Source organism: Arachis ipaensis, chromosome B5, assembly GCF_059453495.1.
Source record: "Arachis ipaensis isolate K30076 ecotype BB chromosome B5, ASM5945349v1, whole genome shotgun sequence".
Taxonomy (NCBI): Eukaryota; Viridiplantae; Streptophyta; class Magnoliopsida; order Fabales; family Fabaceae; genus Arachis; species Arachis ipaensis.
The window spans coordinates 74,323,117-74,339,152 of NC_142440.1; the positions used below are offsets into that span (position 1 = coordinate 74,323,117).

General features: G+C 34.0%; 1 protein-coding gene across 1 annotated transcript; it reads left to right on the forward strand.

Moving 5' to 3' along the window:
- Window positions 1–4,027: 4,027 nt before the first annotated feature.
- On the forward strand, window positions 4,028–6,081 carry LOC107641856 (uncharacterized). The gene is made up of 4 exons (XM_016345280.2): window positions 4,028–4,337; window positions 4,836–4,925; window positions 5,066–5,162; window positions 5,719–6,081. Exons 1-4 carry the CDS (start codon window positions 4,121–4,123, stop codon window positions 5,861–5,863), a joined length of 549 nt encoding a protein of 182 aa, XP_016200766.1. The 5' UTR covers window positions 4,028–4,120; the 3' UTR covers window positions 5,864–6,081.
- The last annotated feature ends 9,955 nt before the right edge of the window (window positions 6,082–16,036 follow it).

The window sequence follows — 16,036 nt, forward strand, 5'->3', positions numbered from 1 at the left end:
TGTGATATATAAGAAATGCATGTTGTGATATATGCTTGATGGATGATTAAGGTTGAATTGGTGGGCGGTACCATGTTGATGGTGGGTATGATGTTGATTATATATAGTGATTGTTGATTGGAAATGGTATTATTGGAAATTAGGATGAGAAAGGATGTATGACATGATATTGTGTTTGTCCTTTAGCCATTTGATTGAGAAGTGTTAAAATGGTTGGATGTGGTTTTGAGAATTTTGGTAAAATGACAATATGTGAGTTGAGGATGGCTTGTTGTTGATTTTGGTACATTTTGAATGATTCCAAAGAGAAGGGTTGAAATTGGCATGCTTTGATTGATTTTGAAAAGAGTTGAAAGTGGCTTGTTTTGAAAATGGCACTTTGTGGTTTTGTTTGAAAACATGGTTTTTGGGCATACTTTGACGGGACATAACTTGGACTACGGATCTCTGATTTGTGCCAAATCTGTTTAGAAATGAAATTGGATCCGGGATGTCCATGCCGTTCGAAGAACAGGTGAAAAACGATTTAAAATGAGGAAGTTATGTCCGTCGGAAGATTGGGGTTTGAATCTGTGAATTCTGCAGCTTTTAACTTAGAAAATTTTTAGCAGAATCACCCCCCGCGCGTAGGCGCACTTGGCGCGTACGCGCCGTTCTTCCAGGAAGCGCCATCCACGCGTGCGCGTGATGTGCGCGGGCGCGCCGAATGTGCTGTACCCAATGCCCAGCCATTTTCCCGAGAGTTGTGCCAAAGTTGTGCCAGTTTTGTGCCTGGGGCGCAAGAGTACCCACGCGTACGCGTGGCTGACGCGTGCGTGCCGTTTGGCTAATTTTCAATCTGCGCGTTCGCGCGTACGACGCTTGCGCGTCGATGAGTTATAAGGCCATCCGCGCGTGCGCGTGGAGTGCGCGTACGCGTGGACCTGTTTTCATCCCAAAGTTGATTTTTGAGTTTTAAAAGCCAAATTTCTTACTTCTAAGTCTCCGATCTCACCACGTATGTCTTAAATCATTATGATATGCCTAGCATGAGAAAAAGGGCTAGTGAATGTGGTAACTTGCGAGTGAAGCAAGGGGAAAAATGAATGATCATTGAGGATCAAAGATGATTATGTGAGATGCGGAGGATGGCGGTGGAAGTGCTTATTGTGCCATGGGCCGAAGGGCCGTAATTGTTAATGAATTGGCTGGTTATGGATTTAACCGTGAGCCGGATGGCTAGATTATTGCCGTGTTACGGCGGAGCCATGATTATGGCTAAGTATAAATGCATATATGCTGTTGAATGAATTGTGAATGTTTGCACTTCCACCATCGGAGATGAGGGTTTCCCTGGGTAGTACCAGTGGCTAGCCACCACGTGCTCCAGGTTGAGACTCGAAGCTCTGTTAACCCAATGTCGTAAGTGTGGCCGGGCACTGTGAAAGGCCCGGATGAGCTCGCCCCCGTAAATATTCACCAGTGATGGTGATGGATAAATATTCACCAGTGAGGGTGATGGATATGGATCATGATTATGATCAAGTTTATGACGAGTATAACTCGAGTTGGGGATGCGCGACAGAGGGTCAGTCCAATGGTTAGCTACCAGGACTTGTCGGGTTGGCTCTATAACCGACAGATGATATCATCAGCCACTAGGGACAGGCATGCATCATAAGCATACTACATGAATTGTTTGAGATTGCCTATTTGACTGCATATTACTTGCTATTTGTCTAAATGTCTTAATTGTTCTTATTTGTAAATCTCTTGTCTGATATAACTGTGTTTGCTATATTATACTCCTGCTGGTGGTTGGGAGGTCTGAAGGAATTGGAAAGGGAAGTATTAGTTAGACTGAAGGATCTTTAGTCAGTTGCCGCTTACGGTTTAGCTTGTTTATAAGCTTTGATATTATCTGGAGGAAGTTCTAGGATTGCCTTCGGCTTTCCTCTATTATTATGTATTATATATGTGGAAGCTGTTACCGTGCTGGGGACCTCTGGTTCTCACCCATGCGGATTTTGTGGTTTTCAGATGCAGGACGCGAGGCTTCTCGTTGAGGCATGCTGGAGACTTCTGGATTAGCGAAGATCCTTTGTTCTCGGGACTCTGTTTTGGGTTATATATCTTGTTTAGATACTTTTATCTCCATTAAATAATACAAACTGTGATGACTCCTTCTAGAGGGGATTTTGGAGATTAGATTTCTGTATTTGTGTCCCTTTTGGGTTTTCTTTGGGGTTTTCCTTATTTTATCATATGTATATATTGCTATGCTCGAACCGGTTATCTTCGCCGCCGGATTTTGAGTCTTGATATTCCTGTTTTTGATACTCTTTATATATATGATCTTGCGTTAGCTTATCCTTTGCTCGTTGTGTTAGTGATCGGAGTGTTGCGCTTTCGAGTTGCGGTTTTTGTCTACCCCTTTTTCTACAAGGCTCCTAGTTATAATCAATCATTCATACTACTATACGTACTAAATTTTTGTTTTAGAGGTCGTAATACCTTGCCATCTCTGAATTATGACTTAAGCATAAGTCTCTGTATGGTAGGGTGTTACAATTATTGCTTGGTTTAGAAACTATACTTGCAACGAGAATTTATTGTGAATTCTAAACCATCAATCTTCAGTTTGTCATATAGCAAACAAACTTTACTACATGATCCAAACGATTAGCTCTTCCAAGTGCAATTCAACAGAAGAGACGGTCGTTCACGATTCACTACCTTTGGAAGTGCGCAGACTCATCAGAAGCTTGAAATCTCTCTAGGCTTCTTGTTTTGACCTACGAAGAAGAAGCATGAAAACGGTAGTTTGAATGGAATTTGTCAAGCAATACTCAACTTTGGAAGCATAGAGCTTGCCGCAAATCTCTGTTGGCAGTTTTTAAAATTGAGGAATGAGTTAGTCTTCGAGGAAAAATATCAAACTCCATCGTTGTGCTTGAAGGAAGCTAAAAAAGCAGTGAGAGAGATAGACAGTAGAATCAGATGAATTTTTCCTAATTGATTGTAACCCTGTTTGAACTCTGAAGAGGACTTCCCTTTCTGTTGCATCTTTTCCATTTCTAGCCCTTTGTATGTTGTCTGTTTTGGATCTTTCATTGCAATGAAATTTAACTACCTTTGACAAAAAAGTACAAGAAATTAAAACTTTTTCAAATTATACTGGCCATATATTTTATCACATCGGTGAAAAAAGAGCTAAATTAGAAGTTAGAGGACTTACTAATAGTGAATTAGTGATTTGCACCAACAAATTTCTTTGTTATAACTTTGTAAATGAAGATGAATCAATAAGGATTTGACTATAATATTTAAAATTGGAGAGAAAATACGTTTATAAGAAAGAAATAAGTGAAAAAATAATCTAAGGGTATATTTCTCTTTTTACCAAAAAATATTTAATAATTTTTCTTAATTATTATAGAAATTGGTTTTTTTTAATAATTTTAATATTAAAAATCATTTTTAATGATTAAACTTTTTAATGGTATTTTAGAATAATTTTTTCTTTATTTTAATTGTTTTTTTCATTGTGTAACCAAATATATATATATATATATATATATATATATATAATATATGAAGTTGAAATTGGATATAAAATCTTGTAATAATCTAAAAATTTCAAGAAATCAAATTAGTTTAGCTTGGAATCCAATAGTTGTCTTGTCCTCATCTTTTAATATTATCTTTTCTTAAGAAAGAGCAAACTATCAATTTTAATTAAAAAATTTAAATAGTGATAATTTTAGCTATAAAAATTATAAATAATTAAGTTAATAGTTATAAATTAGATAAATTTGATAAAATTATTATCTAAAATGTTCAACAAAATTACCTAACTGATTACATTGTATTTTGGCTAATTTTGTTAAATTAATTCATCTTTGATGAGTATTTAATTAATCTATATTTTAAAATTATAATTATTGGTATTTGGTATTAAATCTTTTCTATCATATATGATAATTTATTCATTGAAAAAAAAATGAAAAATTATATATATATATATATATATAGTGAAGCAATACGAGCCTTGTATTTTATATAGATAGATGTAGTCTTCCTTATCTCTGTCTCACGCCAAGGTTGCAGCAGCAGAGGCTGAGCGAGAGAGGAACCAGTGATGGATTGTTTGTCACTTCAATCGTTCATTTGGATTCCATCAACATCTAAGTATGAAAAACACAGCAACCATCAAAAGAAGTTCCAAATTGCGGTGTCTAAAAGAGACACTGACGCTGAATTTTCTTTGTCCTTTTCTTGTCTTCCTTCATTCAATGCTATTCACAAAACAGTTCCTTTGGCTGCTTCAATCGCAATTCTTCTCTGGTCACCCCCTGGTACTTTTTTCTTAGACCTTTGCTTGTTTGTTATTTCCATAGCAAAATTGTCAAAGACATTACCATAGCAATACCTAAAAACAAATTAATGTTTTTCCCCTCCTGATGAAAAAGTGTTTTATTGAAATTCGAACTTTCTATATTTATCGTTATGGGAAGTATTTGCTTGTTTCTCCATATTCTTCTAGTAAATATTTTGAATTATGTTTGCTCCTCAAAAATGTTGTATATTAATTTAGCCGTTTAATAGATATTAAAATGTATTAGTAATTTAGTCATTTGATGTATATTTAAGTCTCAACTTGGTTGATGATAATTCGAAACCAATTCAATGACATAAATTAAAATTGACTTTAGGTTATGTTGGAAGAAAAAAAACACGAGTTGGTGTTGTGCATTATTTTATGGCTAAATTGAAAATTGATTAAACTAACCGCTTGAGAATTTGTTAATCTTCAGAAGAATATTAATTAAATTCAGCATTTTGTTATAATGCAGCACACGCTGGGTTCATGTCAGGAATGACCGGAATAGAATCTGTTCCTGGTCCGCAGCTTCCTCAGATTGATTTTCTCACTCGCCTAAATGGTTTGATTACTCTTTATTTTTAAGCAATTTGGTAATTGTTTTTGCAACATTTAATATGGTTTATGAGTTATGATCATGCTAGGATTTTGTGAACCATGATGGAAATTAATTGACATTATTGACCTCATCAAAATTTGCAGAGGAAAACCAGAAGAAATATGCTGAAAATGATGCAAGATTTAAATCATCTCCTTTGTTGAAGAAATTGCTTGAGCAATCCAAGTTGAATAAAGAGAAGTAATGCTTTAATACCTGTGTATTGTTTGCAATTTGCATAGTCAAAATCTCATATGTAACAAAGGTAACATACAAAAATAGAGAGATAGGGAACTAATTTTTAATTAATCAATATTAACCAACTTTTTTTTTTAGTTATAAAATTTTTAATTTTTTTAGAACTTAAAATTTAAGATTTATAATTTAAGAATTAAAGTTAAGAGTTTATGATTTAGAGTTTAAAATTTAAAATTTAAAATAAACAAAATAATTTTTAGAAAATTAAGTAGTGTGTTCCTGGTTTAATTTTTAGAAAATTTAAAAAAGTTGACTCCCTAATATTACTCATAGAAAGAATATCTGTAAAAAATTTATGCAGCTTGTGAAATTATACATAAGAGTCCAAAATTTTGCCTGTTTCACAAAAAGATTTGATTCGTTCGACAAATCTTTCCCAAACCTAGGTTATTTTGTTAGGGACATAATAATTTGAAGACATTTTTGTTAATGGTTTGAAAATATTTTATTCTTAACATAATGTTCTGTAGGTAATTTTAGTACTTTATTTAATCTTCAGGAATCGTCGAGAAATAGAGAACAAGTACTGCATACGCGGCGCGGAATGGGGAGTTGGTGATTGCTCAGCAGAGGGATTGACTCCAGAGGAGAGGGAGAACTTCATAGCAATGTTGAAGCAGAATGCTGCAGAATCAGAAAAGTAAGATGATGCTGCTATAGCATTAGGGAAAGAAAAATGTAAACTGTTGTTTATATATTGTGAGTGCAACGGAGGTTTGCTTTGTAGTTTGTAGGATAATGCTTGGCGAGGCAAGTTAGTTCTCCATTAGAATCTTTTTAAACTTTTGTTTTTTGAAACTCATTCATTATTATTACACATTATTACATTTACAAATAGTTTATGAATATGTTAATAGTCAAATTAGTCCGTAAAAGATAAAATATTCTTTAAATTCGTTCCTAAAATATTTTTTCAATCAAATTGGTCATTTAAAGATTATAAATTAATCATATCTGTCTCTTAGTTACTTTATTCACAATTTTTATCAATGATTAATGATGTAAAATGTTAACTGATAGCATACATGACACATAATATGTTCAATTGGACGTTAACTAAATATGTTAATTAGGATTTTTGTAATTGGAGAAAATAACTAAATTAATAAATTTTCATAAATATATTTGGTCAATATTGTAAATCCTGGGTAATTAATAACTATTAGTTAATAAATTAATTAATTTTGGGTAATTAATAACTAATTAGTCAATAAATTAATTATTATTTAAAAAAATTAAAAAATTAAATATTATAGTTTAATGAAGTAAAAATAATTAAAAGATGAATTTCAACACTAATTTTAAAAGTTTTGACCCAAAATTATGCCGAACGAGCTGAACCGATTGGATCGGGCCCATAACGGACCTAAGGCCCAACCCACTCACCCATTAAATATGCTCTTCTTCTTCCCCATATGAATAAGGAAGCACGTTGAAACAAGGGAGAAAAGGGGGGAACATTGCAAATCCTTGGCCTCAATTTCTGTTCGCCACAACTTTCAATCCAGAGCTTCGATCGCTGCACCGTTTGTAACCACGCGATCACCGAACAATTTGGAAGGTGTTTCAGTTTCTTTCCCATCTGCTCACCCCTTCTTTTTTAAAATCTTGAAGTCATTGTGTTGAGATTTTATTGAATTTCAGTGTTTAGGACCGAACTAGCCTTGTAAACTTGCCGGGTCTTGTCCAACTTGCCGGGTCTTGTCCCAATTTTCGTCGATAAAGTAAAAAACCTCTAACCTTTGTAAAATTATTAAATTAGTAAATTCTATATTGATTTTAGTAATGTTGGGGTGGAATTAGATTGTATATATGTGATTTGGAAGCGAATTAGTGGTGTTGAAAGCTTGATTTTGGACTTTAGAGGCTGAGTTGCTGTTGGTGTGTATTTTGGAGCTTGGAACGTTGATGGGACGACGGTGTTTGTGGTGTTCCAGGTTTAGGGAGAAATCGGCCAAGGTATGGTTCTAGTTTTTCGTAGATAATATATAATGTTTCGTCAAAACATAGGTTAAATGTCCATAGGATAGGTCGAAAATGTGAATATGTAAATACCTAGTAACCTTGATGTAAAAATGGAATTATAATGAGAATGGGATGATGAATAATGATTTTGTTAATTGATGAGTTTGATGTTTGATGATGATAACACATAATGATGAATTATGTTCCTCGATTTTGGATTGTTTATAGTAGAAATGGATATAAATAAGTAATTGATGTAATGGGAAGAATAAGGAGTGGTAGTAGACCTGTTCTATACATAATGAGTGTTGTTTTATGGAATAATGCATTGGTTTTGAAATGAAGGTTTGGTGAAAATAGAGGTTTGTGATTTTCATTAAAAATTTGATTTTTGACCGAACTTCGACGAGACATAACTCGGCTTCTGAATCAAACTTTACCAAACTTATTTTGAATAAAAAATGGATCCGTGAAATTTACTTCGATCGAGGAACGAATTAAAAATGATTTTTCACAAAAGAGTTATGCGTGTCGGAAGTTTGGTGTGTAAAAGTACTTTCTGCATAACTTAACAGCTTTTTAACATTTTTAGGGGGCATGCATATGCGAGTGCACACGCAACGCGAGACATTTGTTCTATCCAAGGGGGCTCGTGTACGCGGATAGTGGTCGTCCAGGCGAGTGGGGTAAATCACATCCCCGCGTATGTGCAACATGGCATGCGTACGCAGGACCCTATTTTCAAAAATATTGCATTTTTGTGATCCAAACAGGATTTCAAACTTTTAAAACTCTATTTTTACTCTTTAAGTCTCTAAAACTCAATCTTAAACATAGTGAAGGGGTAAACTTTGAGAGGGTGGTAATTTGAAAGTGAAGCAGGATTGTGAAGTGGTGATTTACGCTTGAGAAGTGCTAAAAACATTGAGTACATGATGCAGTGAATGATATTGAGATATGTGTGACTGGGTAAGAGGCAATGGCATTGTCCTCTCGCTCTGGGGATATGTTGTGACTGCTTCGGATACGAGTGAGACTCTGGGTAAGATGCAGTGGTGTTATCCACTTGCTCAGGGTCAGTGATTGTGATGCGTGGGTTGATGAAGGGATGATAAGTAAGTTTTGAATGAGTATGATAATAAGAGGTGAATGTTAAGATTGGCGATGACTAGTATGGCCGGATTAGCTGAGATTGCAAGGTTCGAGTGTGACCCACTTGCGTGTTACCTCAGAAATTGTGTTGGCGCCTACACCAGGCAAGGACGGAGGTTCCATCCCATTTTGTTCGTGGTTGCGGTGTCGTGATGGGGACGGAGGTTTTATCCCGCCCGTGGTGACAACGAGGGTTACATCCAGCTCATGAGGTTGTCAAGTTAAGATGAAGAATTCTCTCCCTTATCGTGATGTGGATGTGGGGAAGGTGGAAAGGCACTCTCCTTTATATTGTTTTTTCCACATTTTTCTCTGGTTGTAAGGTGGAAAGACACACTCCTTCCTAATACCTCTAGGAGAAGGTGGAAATGCATTATCCTTCGTTAAAGTTCCTCCTGGGGATGCGCAACTTAGAGACAATATCCGGGTTAGCTATGGGATGTGTCAGGTTCTGACAATTTAACCGACGCGTGAACTCACGGCCAGTACGATAGACATACATTATATGCATTTATATGACTTGTTTGAGTGTACATATTTCGGTTTGCCTAATTGTTAGTAATATGCCTATATGATACATGACTTAACTTCAGTATTTGTTTCCTTAATTGTGTTTTACTTGTATACTTTGCTTGTCTATACAACTGAGAGGTCCTTGTCTGGCAGAGAAGTGATGAGGGCTATTCCATTGGAGTTCGGAGGGCTGGAGGAAGCAGGGATTTAAGGGTTAAGTTAGAATTTGAATTATAATTTGGAAACCTTAGATTATGTACCCAAAACTTTGATTCAGTTAAGCCTTTAAAGAATGTTTTATTGAATGACCAATTTAATTGAAAAAATCTTTTAGGGATGAATTTAAAGAATGTTTTATCCTCTCGGGACTAATTTGATTATTAACCTGTTTATGAATGAAAGTTTTCTAAATTCTTATTATCCATTTTACTTTAAGGAGTTTTGCACCTCTTGTAAATCTCTCGAGTAGGTTAAGCTACATGCGGAGGAGAACTTTTGAGATTTTTTCCCCTTTATAAATACACAGATCTAATATATTACGCTTGGTTATAAAGGTATTTTTGTGAGTGTCTATAATTGTAATTAAATTTTAATAATATTAAATTAATAACGTTAATTACAAATGTAACTAATTGGGCCATTGGTTATAAAAACTCCTTAGGTGTTCTATATACAACACGTTCATTTGACGTAAATTATCTTTATATTTTTTACTTGTTGCTCTAAACTTTAATTTTTATTTTCACAACATGTTATTAACATGAATTCTATTTTAGTCTAATTTTATGATGTTAAATATGAAAAAAACATGAATTTTTCATACTTGATATAATATAAGTTTCCAGCTGTAATGATAGAAACAACAAGCACAACACAACATCATAGAGAATGTAGAAGAGTAGGATAGATGATATTTGAGTAAAAATAAAATATAAAATTAAAAAAATTCACAAAAGTGAGAATACTAATGTGATAGTCCTAAATCAGGGAGAAATATATTGAATAGAGTATGTAATGTATAAAAGAAATATAGTAGACATATTTGGCTTTTGAGAGCTCAATTCTCTCTTCAATTCCTAACAAAATTTACAATTCTTTGCCTAAAAGACTTATTGTTTTTTATTGTCTATTTATATCTATCTCTCTCACAGTCTGTCTGTCTCTCTTCTAAATTAACTCTTACAATATCTCCTACTCAGTCTATTATTTTTCTTTCTCTCTTCTTGTAAATATATTGAAAAAGGGTAACTTTTTTATATTGTCCTTAAACATCTTTATTGCTAGGGTGCATAACATATAAACTAGCAAGAATTATTTACAACAAGTACTTGATACTGAAAATCTGAAACTCACTTAGTATCCAAAAAATATGAAAATACCATAAAAAAGTACTAATATCATCAAGTAAAAATAAGACTAAAATACTTATTTTTCTGCATCGTCACTTTCACAAAGGATTAAATGTAAAATACTAAACTATAAAAGATTCACAAGAATTGTGGGTAAATTTAAAAGATAGATGTGATCAACAAAAAATTATATTCTTATGTAAAGTTTGTTATATGTGGATGCACTTAAAGTTACAAAAACATTCTGTAAATAGAACTCTATTCTCTTTATAAAAGTAAGTTCTCACTTAAAGATTTAATTAAAAAGGCATATGTCATATTCTAGCTTCCAATATACTATCGCAATAACAATGTTGTGAAAGGAGTGTTAGAAAGTAATATTTCTATATTATAACCATTATATTATGTGAAAAATGTATGTTAAAAACTTCTTATTTTCTTCAATTTCTACTACACAACTATTAACAATGCTGAATCACATATTACAATAAATTAGAGGTTTATTAATACAAATATATTTACAATTTAGCACAACTATCTAGGTTATTTGAATTTAATCCTGATGTAAAAAATAATGAAGATTAAAGGTGTATAACATTATATTTTCTCCGCCAAATCTATCAAATTTTACCTCATCGAATTGATAATTAAATAGGATTGGAACAAGGATGTTGGTAATACATCTGCGGATCTAATATGATTGATTTGTAGATCTAAATAAATAATTAAATAAAAATAAAAAATTAAAATATATATACCCTTATTTTATTCCTTTCCTTCAATTTTGAATTTCTAATTTTTGAATTAACTCATTTTCCCTTTTATAACCTTAATGCCACAACCTTCCCCTATCCCCATTTCACATACCACATGAGCTCATCTATAAAATTCAGATAAATAATAATTAATTAATTAATAAATTAAAAGTGAGCCAAAAGGGTTAAAAATTTTAAATTTTATAATTTGAAAATTTACTGGTGAAAATTTAACTTAAAAAATTAATCGGAGTGCAAAAATATAAAATAATTGTGAAAAAATACGTACCAGCATTATAATTAACTGTACAGGTTTAAGTCTATCCGATACTGCGTATAAGAAAAATCAAACTATGAAAATAACTAGAAAAATATTTAGAATAAAAATCAGAATACTTATCTTAAAGATTTTAGCTCTAGGTGGGGCCAATGAGTGAAAGGACAAAAATGCTTCTCGCCCACTTAACATAAAAAAACATGTGTAACCCTCCAATTCCATAAAATCACACATTCCATTGAGAGAGCGCTAAGGTCTAACACTATTCACACTAACGTTTAATCTCACTTTTTTTCTCAATCCGGAGCTCTGATCAAAGACCCATTTGTGGCCACGCGATCACCTCATTATCCTCTTCGATTCTATATAACTTTTGCAGTGAGTAGTCACGAGAACTCTGACCCATTTTTGTTTTTCCTGTTATTTTCGAGTTTTTGGTATATGAGGGTTGAAAATTATGATTTTGATGCTTTAGGGGAAGCTCAAGCACAATTTCTAACAAAATTTTGACCCATGATTATGTGGAGTAAGGTAAGAAAACTCAATCCCTCCATTATCTCTAATTTTGAGTAAAAATTCTAGTGTAAATACTTGATAATTTATATAATTAGATTGAATGGAGTAGCTTAGATGATTGGTTTGATTTGGTGCGAGTCGCATGCTTGGTTTGATTGGGGATCACTTGGTGGAGGCTTGTGTATGCTAATTAAAACTTGGGTTTGATCGAAAGAAAATTCAAGGAATTTGGAACCGCCTTCAATGAAAGTACGGGTTTAGTTTCGGGTAAACATTATGTAACGCTAAGTAAAAACCTAGGTTAGAAGACTTTAGGATAGTGTTAAATTGTGTTTGATGCTGTTGATTGATGTTGGCTTAGGTGAATAATTGTTGAATGGAATTTGTTGATTGAATTTGTGGTTAATTATTTATGGATAATGTAGTATGATTTGTGTGGCTTGATTTACTATTGATGGTTGATATGAAAAATTGGGCCGGAGACCTTATGCGTAAGCATCTTATACCCCCTTTTCTATTATTTTCTAGTTGATTTTAGTTATATTTTATTTATTTTACTTAATTTTAGTGAAAAATTCTCTTTGGATGCTACTTTGAGTTGTTTTAGTGTTTTTATGATTTCAGGTAAAATTCAGAGCAATTTAGCAGAGTTTGGAGCTAAAAAGAAAAAAGCTGTCAGTACCTTCCCTGGGAGCTAAATACCCAACTGGCGTTTAGTGCCAGCAGGGAACTCAGGGCTAGCAACGTTGCACTCCCCTTAGGGCGTTTAACGTCCATCTCTGGCGTTAAACGCCAGCAGCCAGTCCGAATCACACTCATTTGGGCTTCTCAAGTGGATTTAAAATTTAGTAGTTTTATTCTATTTTTTTTTATAATTTTTATTTACAAGCAATATCTTTTAGTCTTAGGATTTATTATTTTATTTTATTTCCGTTTCAAACTAGGTTAGTATAAAAAGCAAAAGATCAATTGTATTCAGATCTTCTTCCTTCGGCACATTTTCAGAACCCTAGTTTCTCTATAAGTTATGAGTAACTAAACCTCCTGGTTAAGGTCTGGAGCTCTGTTTATTTCTATGGATTAGAACTATTATTTTTCTATTTTAATTAATGTTTTGATTCAATTCTAAGGATTGTTTTCATTCTTAATCTTATGAATTGGGTGGAACAAGAGTATGACCCTTTTCTACTTAAGTTCTTGTGATTCTCGAGAGAGTTATCTCGTTTGAACTACATCTTAAAAACAAATTTCTCCTAAATTGCTAATTACATAAACTGATTGGGATATGTGACATAAAATCCTGTTGGCTTTGGGTAATTAGGATTTTTATGGCGTTAAACTAGTTTTCTGAACTTAACCCTCTAATCGGAATTAAGTGACCACGAGAGTGGCAGTTAATGAAGGTTAAATGAGGCTAAATCACTAAGAGATTAGGGTTTAGACATTTACAGTTTGCCATAGAATGAATCATGCATTTTTAAAATAGTTGGTAAGAAGTTTTAATCCGGAAAGATAAACATCTCTGAAGCCTTAACTATTTTCTCATATTGTTTTTACACCAAACCACTATTTGCCTTCTTTATTTCTCTGTTTATTTTTTAGGTGAATTGCAACTCACCAAACTCCTTTTTGATTCGCCTAACTAAGTCCAACTTGACAACCACTATTTGCTCAGTCTGATAAACCTCGAGGGATTGACCCTTACTCACCTGAAGTATTATTTGGATGACCCGGTGCACTTGCCGGTTAAGCTGTACGAATTCAAAATCATGCACCAAGACCGTGATTGGGTAAGTTGCATCCTTGGTAAGTATGGCAGAATCAATTTGAACCATAGGGATTGGGGAATTGTGTCAATCGGATTGATTAATGGTTAATTAATAGGAATTGGTTGTTTTTGGTCTTGAATGGCTAGAATGTGATTTGGAATTGATGATTGAGTGTAGAGGATGTCTAAGAATTAGTTTAGGTTGGTTTTAAAAGAGGCAAATTTGATAAAATGATAAAATTGAGTTATGCAGAATTTTTTTGATAAAAAATGGTTTTGACCAACTTCGATGGGGCATAACTTGGCGCTCGGAGTTTGGATTTAAGTGAAATTTAATTTGAATTAAAATTGAGGATGAGTATGTTAAAACCATTGAAGAATAGAGGAAAACTAAATTTTGTAGCAAAAGTTATGAATGTTTGAAAATCAGAATCAAAAACTAAAAGTTACAAATTCTGCAGCACACCAAAAAACTTTCTGATGTGTGCGTGTGCACAAGATGAAAAAAAATTAACTTGTGCATATGCACGGGGTGGTGCATCACACGTACCACTCTGGGAAGCTTGCTGATTATTGTGCGCATAGAGATGCGCGTCTGCACACGACCTATTTTCTACAAAAATGTTATTTTTGACTGTTTAGCCTTTCTGACAAGCTTGTAACCCCCTATAACTTCCGTATCTCATCCGATAACCAATTTTTAAGCGTTGAAAAGAGTATGAGTAAATTTAATGAATTGAATTGATTACTTTCTAGATGAACACTTGATTAATCAGATGAAAATATTGTGGGGATGGTGGTTCATCCTGCCCACGGTGAGGATGGTGGCTTAGTCTCACTCACGAGATAATAAGATTAATTTCTTGAAGGTGAATCCGCCAAACCTTCAAGGGCATTCTTGTTTGCATTGTCAGCCATGTTGTATTCAAGTTATTCTTCAAATATCTCTCCAATCTCTTCTTCAACTCTCTGATCTCTAGCTTGTTTGAATTGATTTGTTGGGACATGGCTTTGTTTTAAGCAAGAATGGTATCCAGGGCATCTAATTCCATGACTTCCTTCCTCATTGTTCTTTCAAAAGAATAAAGCTACTGATTGTTAGCTACCATCTTTATCAACTCTAGTGCTTCATCAGTGGTCTTCTTCATATACAGAGATCCTCCAGCTGAGTTGTCCAAGGAGTTCCTTGAAGCTGGAGTAATCCTGTCATAGAAGATTTGGAGTTGCACCCAGTCTGATGATGCAGCTTTTACAAATCACAGACTACTGGCAAGTGCACTAGATCGTATCAAGTAATACCATAGGACTGGTGGTGCGCGGAATTAAACTTCACACAACTGAACCAACAAGTGCACTGGGTCGTCCAAGTAATATGATAAACCACTATTTTTTGGTTTATCTTGTGCTCAATTGGGTTTTTATCAAGTCTTTGCACACTTATTCATACACTTTGCATGATTTTACAATTCCTTCCCAATTTTACTCTATGGTTGAAAACTTGCTTCCTAAGCCTCTAAATTGTGTATTTTAATTTTCCTTTTTAACATTCGATGCCGTGATCTGTGTGTTAAGTATTTTCAGGCTTTATATGACAGGAATGGCTTAGAGGATGGAAAGGAAGCTTGCAAAAATGGAAGGAGCACAAGAAATAAAGGAGATAACCAGCGAGGAGCGACGCACATGCATGGCTCACGTGTGCGCGTGCCTGACGCGTACGCGTGACACGCGAAGATGACCAGCGATACGTACGCGTGACATGCGCTACTTGCAGAAATCGCAGAAAATACTGCAGGGCGATTTTGGGCTGAGTTTGGACCCAATTTTCGGCCCAGAAACACAGACTAGAGCCAGGGGATGAGCAGAGACTCAACAGATATTCTCATTCGCATATTTTTTAATTTTAGATTGAAATCTTAGAGAGAAATCACTCTCCTCTAGGTTTTCTTCACATTCATAGTTTTTATAGTTTGTGCTTTTGCTCTGGATATTGAGAAGAGTCACTACCTCCGTTGAAGTTACTATTATTCTAGTTTGCTTTCTTATTCCTTTACTCTTTTAATTGTCCATTAACCCTGTTCAGATAAGGATTTTGCATTTTGGGATTTATTAATGCAAATAATTACTTTTACTTTTAATTAATTTTCACTTGCTATTTTATTTAATTTATCATGTCTTCTTCTTATTCTCTTTATATATCTGTGAAAGTATTATCCATGTCAATGGTGTAGACTTCCAACTTGACTTAGGGGTTGATTAAAAGGAGACCCTTGAGTTGGAATACTTAAGTGATTAGTTTATTTGGAAGTTGTTGGCTAACTCTCTATTTACTAACGCTAATCCTTCCATAAGGAGAGGATTAGGACTTGCGAATAAGAGTTAGCTCAATAACTTGACTTTCTTTTATTTAGTAAGGGTTAACTAAGTGAAAACAACAACCTCTTGCTATTCCACTTGGGAAAATCAACAAGGATATAACTAAGTGAATCTTTGGTTAGCTTAAGTTAGAAATTGTGTATCAATTA

Excerpts from the sequence above, each read along its gene's own strand:
- LOC107641856 (XM_016345280.2), top strand. The coding sequence starts at position 4,121 with ATGGATTGTTTGTCACTTCAATCGTTCATTTGGATTCCATCAACATCT. Across the intron at positions 4,338-4,835 it reads TCTTCTCTGGTCACCCCCTG|CACACGCTGGGTTCATGTCA; the intron begins GTACTTTTTTCT and ends GTTATAATGCAG. Across the intron at positions 5,163-5,718 it reads TCCAAGTTGAATAAAGAGAA|GAATCGTCGAGAAATAGAGA; the intron begins GTAATGCTTTAA and ends TTTAATCTTCAG.